General features: G+C 51.9%; 4 protein-coding genes and 1 non-coding gene across 5 annotated transcripts; 2 read left to right on the forward strand and 3 right to left on the reverse strand.

Annotated features, from left to right (window-relative positions):
• Nucleotides 1-855: 855 nt before the first annotated feature.
• Nucleotides 856-1,593, forward strand: GUITHDRAFT_119135 (hypothetical protein; the record flags this gene model as incomplete). The annotated part of the gene is made up of 1 exon (XM_005821626.1): nt 856-1,593. One exon carries the CDS (start codon nt 856-858, stop codon nt 1,591-1,593), a length of 738 nt encoding a protein of 245 aa, XP_005821683.1.
• Nucleotides 1,594-2,422: 829 nt separating this feature from the next.
• Nucleotides 2,423-4,976, reverse strand: GUITHDRAFT_97996 (hypothetical protein). The gene is made up of 13 exons (XM_005821627.1): nt 4,030-4,976; nt 3,830-3,984; nt 3,757-3,777; nt 3,680-3,712; nt 3,520-3,590; nt 3,432-3,465; nt 3,341-3,391; nt 3,112-3,210; nt 3,026-3,064; nt 2,895-2,971; nt 2,789-2,852; nt 2,686-2,742; nt 2,423-2,506 (listed from the first exon to the last, which is right to left on the reverse strand). Exons 1-13 carry the CDS (start codon nt 4,964-4,966, stop codon nt 2,489-2,491), a joined length of 1,656 nt encoding a protein of 551 aa, XP_005821684.1. The 5' UTR covers nt 4,967-4,976; the 3' UTR covers nt 2,423-2,488.
• A 1,562-nt stretch (nt 4,977-6,538) lies between these two features.
• GUITHDRAFT_147022 (hypothetical protein) lies at nt 6,539-7,735 on the forward strand (the record flags this gene model as incomplete). The annotated part of the gene is made up of 6 exons (XM_005821628.1): nt 6,539-7,082; nt 7,134-7,195; nt 7,264-7,380; nt 7,427-7,535; nt 7,589-7,630; nt 7,677-7,735. 6 exons carry the CDS (start codon nt 6,539-6,541, stop codon nt 7,733-7,735), a joined length of 933 nt encoding a protein of 310 aa, XP_005821685.1.
• A 225-nt stretch (nt 7,736-7,960) lies between these two features.
• GUITHDRAFT_175416 (hypothetical protein) lies at nt 7,961-9,454 on the reverse strand (the record flags this gene model as incomplete). Its single annotated transcript, XM_005821654.1, has 10 exons — nt 9,388-9,454; nt 8,828-8,915; nt 8,715-8,772; nt 8,581-8,643; nt 8,496-8,539; nt 8,412-8,450; nt 8,266-8,358; nt 8,172-8,217; nt 8,047-8,122; nt 7,961-8,000 (listed from the first exon to the last, which is right to left on the reverse strand). The coding sequence occupies exons 1-10, from the start codon at nt 9,444-9,446 to the stop codon at nt 7,961-7,963; spliced, it is 606 nt and encodes a 201-aa protein (XP_005821711.1). The 5' UTR covers nt 9,447-9,454.
• A 387-nt stretch (nt 9,455-9,841) lies between these two features.
• Nucleotides 9,842-9,913, reverse strand: GUITHDRAFT_t103. The gene has a single exon. It is a non-coding gene; the product is annotated as a tRNA-Glu (tRNA).
• Nucleotides 9,914-10,887: the final 974 nt, after the last annotated feature.

Consider the following 10,887-nt stretch of genomic DNA (forward strand, 5'->3'; position numbering starts at 1 on the left):
CAAGCATCAGATCGGTCACAATGGCTCTCGGGATGGAGGGACAGAAAATTTGTTTGTATCAACGAAGAGCCAAATATTTTGCTGTCTTTTGATATTTCGATGGTTCTGAGGCATGCTCATCATTTTTGAACCGATAGAGGCAAAAGTGAATGTGGGTGGGTGGTCGGGTAGTTGCGGGTAGGGCTCGAGAGGGTGGGTGGGGAGGGAGATTCTGGTGAACTTTGACAGACAAGGGGTAGGTAGGGGTAAGTTGTGGAGGGGTGCATCAAACTTTATGTTCCTTGAATTCGTGGGGTGGGGTAGATGTGGAAGATTCTCGAGGATACATCAGATGGGGTAGAACTAGCAATCTTTGCTTGAGTAGGGTGGGTGTCATCCCGTCTGGATGGAGTGGGTAGGGGTCATGCTGTCCCTAGTGGGGGTGGGGGTAGGGTAGATCGATCCGAGCACCAAAAAAACTTCTCCTCTCTTCCTCTTCCTCCCTCTCTTCCTCTCCCCCGCTCCCCCGGTCCGTCTGACCTTGTCCGCCCCTTGAGATTTACCTCCTCCCTTTCAGTTCTTATCGTCACCCTCTCCTTGCTTTCATGACAAACCTGCTCTGTTGATCTCTACCTGTTTCATAAACTGATCGCAGAGCATCCTCTACCAAACTGCTGGAAAGGGTCTCAGGCCCCAGCGATTCATCGTGTTCAATCAGCAGCTAAAAGCAAGCCTATTGCACAGAAGACGAACTCGTGAACACAAGCTTCTACCTTCCTCTGTTTATAGAGCTCGTCAGCCCTGTTCTAAACTTCAAGGAAAACAAGGAGCCAAACAAACTTTGGGGTGTGCAACTCAACCGTGTTCATGACTTACATGGATATCAACATGGACATTGACATGCATTTGAGAAAAAGCGAAGTCAACATGCCACAGCAACCTGTCGTCATTGATGTCAAAAGTAGCCAGATCGAAAACGCCTCGTATAAACCCGCCGTTGCAGCAGACATTGGCGACAGGGCGATTCAACTGAGCAATGCAGAGTTGGCTAAGGAAACATCGCAATTGGAACCGAACGAAGCAAGCAAGAGGCCCAGACGGATCGCCCCTCGCAAGAGATTGCCCAAGCCCGGAAGCTACCCAGATGACTTCTCGCCCTTCAGGATGACATCCGGTGACGGCATGGTCGTCAGCCTCTCTTACCTAGAGATCAAACGCGACCTGCAGACCATCAACGAGCAGTGTCGCGACATGTTCCAGTCCGTCTACTACGCTGAGGTGGGTTGCGAGGACATGGAGCAGAGCAGCAAGGGCTCGAAGCCCTGTGCGCTATCGCCAGTGCGAGTACAATCAATCATCGCTGCAAGAAGAAGCAGAGGGCCGTGCATGAAGCAGCCGACCTCTAGAGCGGAGGAGACACGGATGATCATGGCAGCGGTCAGGGCTTCGTTGCAGGAGATCAGAAGCAGGCAGCAGGAGGACAATATAAGTGATGAAGAGAAGAGTGCTATCATGCATATGAGGGCGAGCAAGCGACCGAAAGTAGAAGACAAATTCCCCGGCAACAAAGTTGCTAGTCAATGGATGGATACTTGCAGCTCGATCGTGATTTAATCTTTGTGAGTGTGAGTCTACTCTATGGTTAGTTTGTAGATCGTTAAAGCAGGAAGATGGTTTGTGGAAATGAATTTTGACTGCCATTACAACCCCACACCGCTACACTGAGAGTCAAAGACAGAAGTAGGCACGAGTCTGGAGTGAGCACGGCCAACTATTCGCACCTGCATTCCTGACATCATCGCCACGGTGTTGCACAATCACGGGAACAGCGAATCAGAGCTCGTCGCTACTTTGACAACAGACCACGTCAAAGGTCTCCATCAGGATGGTAGCAGCGGATAGCAGCGCTGCTACACATAACCTTCAGGAATGAGAGAGTACCAGAGCTCAACAAGACAACAAGGAGACCCTTTCCTTGTGACATATTCCTCCACCCAACTCCCTACTGTACTTCCTTTCATCTCATTTGTTATTACTGTACTTTCTTTTCCCAGTGCTCTTGTCCTGCAATGCGTACACTCACATTCTCCTGCATATCCTCGTACCTCATTAGCAACAGATAACAGTGTCGAACAAGTAAGCAACAACGTTTCCACGTGATATTAATGTAAACGCAAGACAATAATCTTTCAAAGATGAGATGGATTGTAATACTTCCCTACACAATCATGTTTCAGGTCAATAACGATGATATTCTGCATTATGGCCTATTGATTTGTTTCAGAGTATCGCTGTTCACTCAAAACGCCTCCCAAGCGATATTTGCCATCATCGACATTCAGACAAGGAGAGTACATAGTATGTCAGCATGAGACAGACTACCAACATGCCGGATGATGGTGCGATGAAGATGAATAAGAAACGAAAGTTTATCCCCAAAAATCTCACATATGCATTTTATTTATATCCACATGGCTGGGGTTTCGTCGCTTGCAAGCCACGCGAGATCTCACTTGTTCCATTTGATCTGTTCGTATGTCACAGAACTTTATGGAGTGAAAAAACAAAAGAGGGGCGGAGTTGAGGAGGAGGAAACGGAGGAGGGGGTGGTGGTGGGAAAGAAGCGAGGAGGGGGAGGAGGAGAAAGGAAGGAGGAGAATGAGGAGGAGGGGGAGGGGGGCGGGAAGAGGAGGAGGAAGAGGGCACCGGTGGAGTGATCATCTCGATCCCCTCGAGTCCCTTCGTCTTAGTCTTCTCATTGACCTGCTCGTCCCACGTTACCCCAGAGATTCTCGTCTCCTCCTCCCACCTGCTGCATCGGAGATTTCCCGTTGTTGAGCGACACTCCAACCAAGTTCGGACCAGAAACGCAGCTGGAGAGCAGTGAGGAGGACGGAGACCGCGAGCATGCAGACCTCGGGTCTACCCACTGGTCTCTCGGGTAGTCGTACGTGTTGGGGTGACAGAGAATCTGATAACAAGTGGCGCTCGACTGCCAACGCGTGTGAGAGACTGTTGGGTCAGCAGGAGGGAGAGGCGGGGGGACCTGCCCAGCTGCAATGACAGACCAGGCCAAGAAGAACTCCTGCGACCACATGAGCCTACCACAAGAAGATTGAGATGACATGGCACCTGAAGGCGGAAGAGATGCTTGCCCTTGGTGTGCTCGGAGATGGCATCGATCTTGCCCAGCAGGATGTCCGTCTTATGCGACATCCAGTTGTCGTACCACTGTACCCATCATATCAGAATCAAGTTCCACACTCAGCCCCTGCTCTCTTTCCTTCCCGCACAGCTTCATCCCCCTCCTCCAAACAATCTAGTACAATTCCCGTCCCTCACGAGTCTCTTTGCCATCTACCTTGTGGAGGGTGTGCGAGTAGTGACGGCCGATGGTCTCAACAGAGTGCACCTGCTCTTCGTCACTCGCCACACTTTCCTCTTCTTCTCACCTCAAATCCTGCAAGCTCACACTGCTTGACGTACCTGCAGTGCAAGATTTATTTCAGTCGCTAAATTGTCAGAAATGCAGGAGTCGACCAGTTGAGAGGAGTGGAGGCGTCAGCACCAGGGAAGATGTACTTGCTCATGAAAAGACCCCATGCGACATCCTGTATGTGCCGTCCCCTTCAGCTCAAGGACAGTCCAACACTCCTCCTCGACCATCCCCAAGTACGTCCCTCTCCTCTTTCCCTCTCACCTCCCAGCTTGGGCCTTGACGAAGACCGGAGACCTGCGCAGCCGGTCACATGCAATGAGCAGAAGCAGATGATTCACCTGCAGGAGAAACTTGGAGTCCTGAACGAGATACACGGTCAGAGCAGTGAGAGAAGACGAAAGTCGTACTTGCCTTCTTAGCCAGCATCTTTCTGACAGATACCAAAAATGGATCGACGAAGTTGGCAATGCCAACGTGTTCCGCCATCTCAATAGAGGCGATCTTGTCAAACTTCTGTCCTCCCGGAATCTCGCGATAGTCGCAACAGTGAATCTCCGTCGGAACTCCTTCGAAACATGTCACATATTAAAGCGTCGCTTGGCAACGAGTACCAGTCTCCTTGCTCGCATAGTCGCAGTACTTCTTCCCTTCCGACGACAGAGTCACGCCTGTTGCCTTCGCCCCGTAATGCTTCACGGCATGGCGGCACAGAGTTCCCCATCCGCATCCGATGTCCAGCAGCGTCTCGCCCTTCTGCAGCATCAGCTTGTCGCAGATCATGTTGAGCTTGTTGAACTGTGCTTCCTCCAGCGTCCCATCCGCTGCTGACTTGGCATAGTCGCCATTGTATCCGTCCGAGGCGAAGGAGGGCACCTTGTGGAACACTCCACACGTGTACACCATGGCGCGACCCAGCATGGAGGAGAAGACGTCGTTGCCCTTGTTGTAATGCTCGTCGATCTCCTTGTGCGTCTCCTTCACAGACTTGCCGCTTGACGATCCTCGTCCCAGTCCACTCCCTGTCATCCACCATGGCAGGAACTGCGAGATGAGCCACCAGATCTGTCGCCAAGTGACTTTGTAGTTAGCGAACTCGTGGCGATGGTACTGCAAGATCTTGTAGCAATCCCCTCCCTCGCAGCTTTCGTTCCAGTCGAACAACCCTTCGATGTACATCTCATACAGCTCACACATGGGAATCTTCCTGTGCTTGTAGTAGTTGGCCAGGCTCTCCTTCTTGAAAGTCAGGAACTTGGACGTGTCCACTCCCTTCTCTGTGCCCACCCCGTGGTATACAACATCCCACAAGAAGCGGGTAATCACATAGGGGCCCAGCACACCAGCCAGGAGCATTGCCGTCTTGTTCAGCTCCTCTCCTTGCAAAATGCTCGTCGAGAAGTTTGACGCCGCCGCATAATTGAAGAGCTGCACCGCCTTGTACGCGGTGACTCCTATCATTGTGCCGGCGTACGGGATGATTCCCATGAGCATCATGGGTGGGTCCGTCCAACGAGTGGACATGGCGATGCCTATCCTGAGCTTCTCCATGATGGAGCCTGAACACAACATGAGCGAACCGCGAGCATTCAAAAACTTCCTCCGAGCTCATTTCAAGTCTTGTTGCGTCACCCTAGCCTGATCCCTACCCTTCTACCTGCAGTCGGCCAAACTGAACAGAAATCTTTGACTGTGATAAGCAGATTAGGAAATTTTCCTTGAGCATGGTTTTCCTCTCAATAGATTTCCAACCCACACCATAGGATCTTGCCTCAGAACGCATCTACCTACTTACCTCACTTCAACCTGCTCGCTTCTCCTAATTTCTTCTCCGAACCCATCCAATCCAACGCTCTGTTCTGCTGCCTCGGCATTGCCCTCACCTCACCTCTTCTTTCACCTCTCCTCTCCCTCCCTCCCTCCCTTCCTCCCTCCCTCCCTCCCTCCCTCCCTCCCCCTCGCTCCCCTCCTCCTCTCCTTCTCTTCTCTCCCCTCGTCAGTCGTCACGAGATCAATCCAGTAGGGGAACTTTAGCGACGAGGAAGAACAACCCCCTCACCCCACCCCTCAACGCCCCACAGCAACCCCACCTTGTTCAAAACAGTACCCCACCCCTCTTCATACTACCCCTCCTCTCTACTTCTGAACAGCTGCACTATAAAAAAGTTACTCGGTACCCCTAGGTAGTCACCCTACTAACCCAACAGGCCCTCGTCCATATGTACCCCCCACCCCCCTTCTCCATCAGCGAAACCACGTGGATTTGAAAAAGACCCACCCCCCATTTATGTTCCCTTCCACCCCTATCCACATCTGATCATTCCCCCACTGAAACTTACACCCCCGAAAGCAAAGATAAGCTCTCTACCCCATTTTTGGCAGAGAAAAGTACCCCTAGCATTGTAATACAACCCCATCAAATCAAGGCCTGTTCATTACTGCCCCTACTACCCCACCCACCCATGTTCCCCACGCACAACGCTAAACCACCACCTCATCTCTTCACCACCCCACCACCCCCCTCTATTCCCCCAGCCCTGTATGCCTCATCCGGTTGCATCTCTATCAACAGAGTGACGGGGGTACCTCAGTCGTGCTGTGGTTCGCGATTCGAAAGAGTAGGGTGGGTTGATAATGGGTGGGTGGGTCCCTCCACCTTCATTCCCGTGGGGTCAATGAAATACAGAGTGACTATTTTCTGGGGTGGGGTAGAGTTCTAGTCCGGGTGGGGTGGATGATTTCCAAGGGTAGGGTAGTAACATATAAGAGAATTGCAAGGCCATGGATGTGACCACCAAGGATGGGACCATCCCCTCGAGAGCATGCAGAGAGTGCCGGTCAAGAAGTAGCTAGGTTGCAGAAGACTTAGGAGAGAAAGTGAGGAGAAGAGGAGAAGGAGCATGAGAGAAGATAAAGCTTGAGAAGATGGTTCCTCATACACTTCTCTTCCGTGACTTCAGACTTGTTGATTGAGGCCATCTGAGGTATTCGGAGCCATACAAGCGTGCAGTTGAGAAAATGTTGTTTCATCGAGAGTTGTAGTAGGGTGTGACGAGCCGCCAAGACGCTAGAAATACGTGGCTGGGCTTAAACTTTGCCGAGAAAGACGCAAAGACATTCGAAATGCAAGAGCAGCAGCTCAAACAACCACTTGTTGAAGTGCAATTACCTTCCAAGGGACATGCTCAACACTGCAAAATGTGTGCAACAATCTCTGGTGCTACAGCAGGAGCCGTTGGAGTGCTGGTGGGTCAGCCGTTCGATACTCTTAAAGTCAGGCTGCAAGTTTCAGGAGCTAAGAGCGTGGCGAGCACAGAGACGAGGAGCTTCGTAAAGACATTGGCAATGTACTACAGGGGCTCAGGCCCCCCAGTCATCTCCTCTGGCTTGGTGTCCTCGTTGAACTTCACAGGATTCGAGGCGATCAAACGCTTGTTTCATCGTGAGGACATGCATAGAGCACCTCTCTTTGTCCATTGGGTTTCGGGCTTTGGAGGTGCGATCCCGGTTACTGTCATCACGTGTCCATCGCAGAACATCAAAATCCTTCAGCAAGCAGGCGAAGAAAGGTTGGGGATGATTGAATGCTTGCGCAAGATCTTCAAGACATCCGGCTTGCGAGGGCTCTATAGGGGATACTGCATCCACTCTATTCTAGAAACTTTTGGTAAGTGCAGCCTTCCTAAAAGACCCGATGGCGTTGTTGACTTGTATGCAGGTCGGGGTTGGTACATGGTGACTTATGAAACTGTGAAGCGCAGGCTTGATGATACCCCTGAGGTTGACGACTCTCTCGTCCTTCAACCCTAACCATCCTCGTCATGAACCCCCTAAACTCTTTCCATCAGGTCCTTGGAGGTCAAATTTCCCTCCACAGACGAATGTTGGCGGGAGCATGTGCAGGCATGGCTGGTTGGAGCTCAATCTATCCGTTGGACGTCATTCGGTCGAGGATTATGGCGCAGGTCCTTCTCATTGCATTTGGGCATGGTTTCTGATATGCCCGAGCAGCCGCTGACTGAAAAAGAAAAGCTAGCAAATCCGAAGATGCTCTTCTCAAACAGTCTCGATTGCATCATGAAAACTTATAGCGAAGGAGGAATCCCTATCTTCTTCAGAGGTCGTGTGCCTCCAGCACCATCCTGCACGTCCCCCTGACTGATTTACCCACAGGGATCGGATTCTCACTCGTTCGGGCGGCACCGGTGGCAGCCTGTGAGTAAATCGGGGGACCTGTTGATGTGAATGACCGCTGTGCCAGGCGTACTTCCAACCTACGATCTTGCCTACAGCTGGCTGCAGTCTACCTTTGGATCATGAAGAGAGTCTTCTTGCTGGGGACGAGATTCCAGCACTGTTCAAGCCTGCTCCTCACGGTTTCTGTGTACATTTTTTTGACTTTTAAAGAATTCCATAAGCAACTGTACAGTAGAGCATACAGATGGAATATTATTTTGACATTGTCCGCTAATCGAACTTCATGGCGTCACAGAAACTTCCTGGCGTCGCTGCAATTTGCCTTCAGGCTTGCGCAAGCAAGATTGTTCAACAAGAGCAGTTGCTAGCTCCTTGGGTACCTCGAGAGCTGAAAAAAGCACTGAGTCTCGATCACGAGAGAGAGGCAAGCTTACGCAAGATTCAACCCCGAGACCTCGTTGTTAACCAGATGTGGAGAATCTAAGATCTTTTGTACAAGTTCCTCGAACGCTAGAAGAAGAACAGATCAGGTGAGCAATGGAAACACATCAACAGATACCTTGCTGAATTCCAGTCTTCGCTTTTGCACTGCACTCAATGAATAGCTACGACATTTCATATCACACATTCAAACAAGCCAAGAGCAAGCGCACCATCCCACGATTTCGAGCGAATTCTATTCCATCCGCACGAGTCACTTCGCGATTTGCCTTATCGATCTTATTGCCCACCAAGAGTTTGACAACCTGTGCATGCGCTATCAACTGCCTCGCAACCAAAGTAGCAGATGCGATAGTACTCCGTCTCGGTTTGTGTACATGTCCACCTCTTTCAACCACTGCAGCTTGTTACAAACATGTGAACCAGAGATTTCGAGCTTCACCTGCTCAAGATTCTCGAACGTTTCCTTGCGAGTCACATCGTAAACTAGTAAAACATCAGCCATGTTCCTCATAAGATTTTTCTACCAAGAATAACGCCCTGGGCACCACGGTAATAGCTACTAGTCAAAGTGCGGAAACGCTCCTGCCCTGAAGATCCTTGCAGATAAGCAAACAAGTAGACATGTTGAATAAAACAGAAGATCTTGAGCTAGACTGACCGGCTGTGTCCCAGATCGTCAGTTTCACTTTCTTCCCTTCCACGTCGATTGATTTGACCTTCACAAACAATCACGAATAGCTTGCTCAATACCCAAGGAGATGAGATCGGGACCTTGAAATCAACCCCTATGGTGGCAGGCTGATCCGTAGCAAAGGAATCATCCGTAAATCGAAGTAGAATGCTTGACTTGCCAACACCACTATTCCATGTAATTTGTCAAGCGCTTTTCGCGGGGTGTGGTTGGGATATTGGATGGAGAACAGGAGAAGGATGAATAACAGTATTCCCTGTTTCACAGCATGCTATTCAAGCAGAAGAGCCAGCAGACTCTGATTTCCATGAAAGTTGATGCAGGCACACGCATACAAGTAAGAACAGTGAGGGTCGAGCTCAGTTGATCATTTCAAATTCGAAAAATGGAAAGATGTAGCAAGTGTCTCAGTTTGAGGAGGTACTGTCAGAGCATTATTGGATGATGGTGAAGAAGTTTAGTATCACATCGGTCGATTTTCAGCATGTGGCGGGGTGAATTTCAAAAAAGTAGGTGTAGGCTATGGAGAAGGTGCCGGTGATGGGAGGAGGAGAGAGGACGAGGAAAAAGACAATGAAACAGCGGAGAAAGAGGGAAATGAGGGAGGAAGGTTGGTGAGGCATGCAGGATGGAGGGGTACCTGTCTCCTGTGAGAAGGAGCTTGAAGCGATGATCGAACGCGTCGCTCTCCTTGGCCATGGCTGCCAAATCTGCCACCCACGTGTAGAGGCTGCAAAGCAGGGGTAGTAGGGTCTTGGGTGGGTACAGTACCAGGCCGTCGGGGGTACTGAGTCGAAAGGGGTACTGGGAGGAGAGATGGAGGGGTACCTGGTATGCTGCAATAAGATTCAAAAAGTTTAGGAGGGAGGCGGAGGGGTGGTTTTGATATTTGAGGGGTAGGGATGGGAAGGGGTACAGAGGTAGGGGTGGGTCTTTCCTTGCGATTGTCATAGAGGCACGATGGGAGCACGTGGGGTAGGGTGAAGAGAAGGGGTGGTGGGGTAAGTGACATGTGAGGGTACGGGTCCAGCCATTCAAAAAGAGTAGATCAGGAGGCTGAGGGGTCCCCTCGTATGGGAGGGGTGGAGACTTGCTTCCTCAACGGGGAATCGAACCCCGGTCTCCAGGGTGAGAACCTGGTATCCTAACCGCTAGACGATTGAGGACTTCCCGATCTGTCCAAACGGAGGCCTGCAAAGTTTATATAGTACATCGGCCCGGGCCGCGACTCACGAGTCACTGAGTCCGACTCACCGGGGCCTGAGCCTCCGACCGTGGCACTGCACGCTTGCCGGAGAGTGCACCTCACTCCCATCAGCGACGCTCGGACGCCAAGCTGAGAGAGATGTTCGCAGTCGAGCTGACAGCCGACACCTTCAACTTCGGCAGGCCGCCCGGCCCCGCGGGCCCGGTAACTTACTGAGAACTTCGTGAGCAGCGCCGTACTAGGGCAGCCCGGCCCGGCCCGGCCGCCGCTCCGACGCTCCGGGCCGAGGCCGTACGGTCCGATCTGCTCAGCGGGCACCGCGGGCCGGGCCCGGGGTGCCACGGTCGGACTGGCTCGGACGCCGGCGGGCCGGGCGGTCGCCGGGTGACCGGGTGCAGTGCAGCGAGGGGATGGGGTCAGGGATGGGGTACTGCAGGTTCAGTCTGGTCGGGGAAATGCACGACGAATTCCTTCTATTGTCGGTAATCCTCCTCGTCCTCGTCCTCCTCCTCGTCCTCCTCGTCCTCCTCCTTCTCCTTCTCCTCATCGTCCTCCTCCTCGTCCTCGTCCTCGTCCTCCTCGTCCTCGTCCTCGTCCTCGTCCTCCTCCTCGTCCTCCTCCTCCTCCTCGTCCACCTCCTGCTTCTCCTCCTTCTTCTTGTCGATCTCCTTCTCCTTCTTCTCGTCCTTCCTATCCTCCATCCCGGTCTTGTGCTCCCTATCGATGCCACAGATGAAGGAGAAGTTCCACAGCGCTTGCAATCTGCTGCTGCAACAAGCCGGCAACTATGACGCGCTGCTGGCTCTCTACTACCTGGTCGGCTATCTTGGCATGACCAGTCATTGGACTAGCACACCGAGGCAGCTACGCCTTCCTACCCTCAATGAAGCGCTATCGCAGACACTACTGCTAGTTCAACTGGAAGCTTTTACT

This window comes from Guillardia theta, assembly GCF_000315625.1.
Source record: "Guillardia theta CCMP2712 unplaced genomic scaffold GUITHscaffold_140, whole genome shotgun sequence".
NCBI classification, from domain to species: Eukaryota; class Cryptophyceae; order Pyrenomonadales; family Geminigeraceae; genus Guillardia; species Guillardia theta.

Bases quoted from the DNA above. Each gene is read 5' to 3' on its own strand.
- GUITHDRAFT_97996 (XM_005821627.1), bottom strand. From the start codon at position 4,966: ATGGAGAAGCTCAGGATAGGCATCGCCATGTCCACTCGTTGGACGGAC. The intron at 3,985-4,029 runs GTACTCGTTGCC...CATGTTTCGAAG, and splicing joins CTATGCGAGCAAGGAGACTG to GAGTTCCGACGGAGATTCAC. The intron at 2,853-2,894 runs GTCTGCATGCTC...ACTGCTCTCCAG, and splicing joins GACCAGTGGGTAGACCCGAG to CTGCGTTTCTGGTCCGAACT.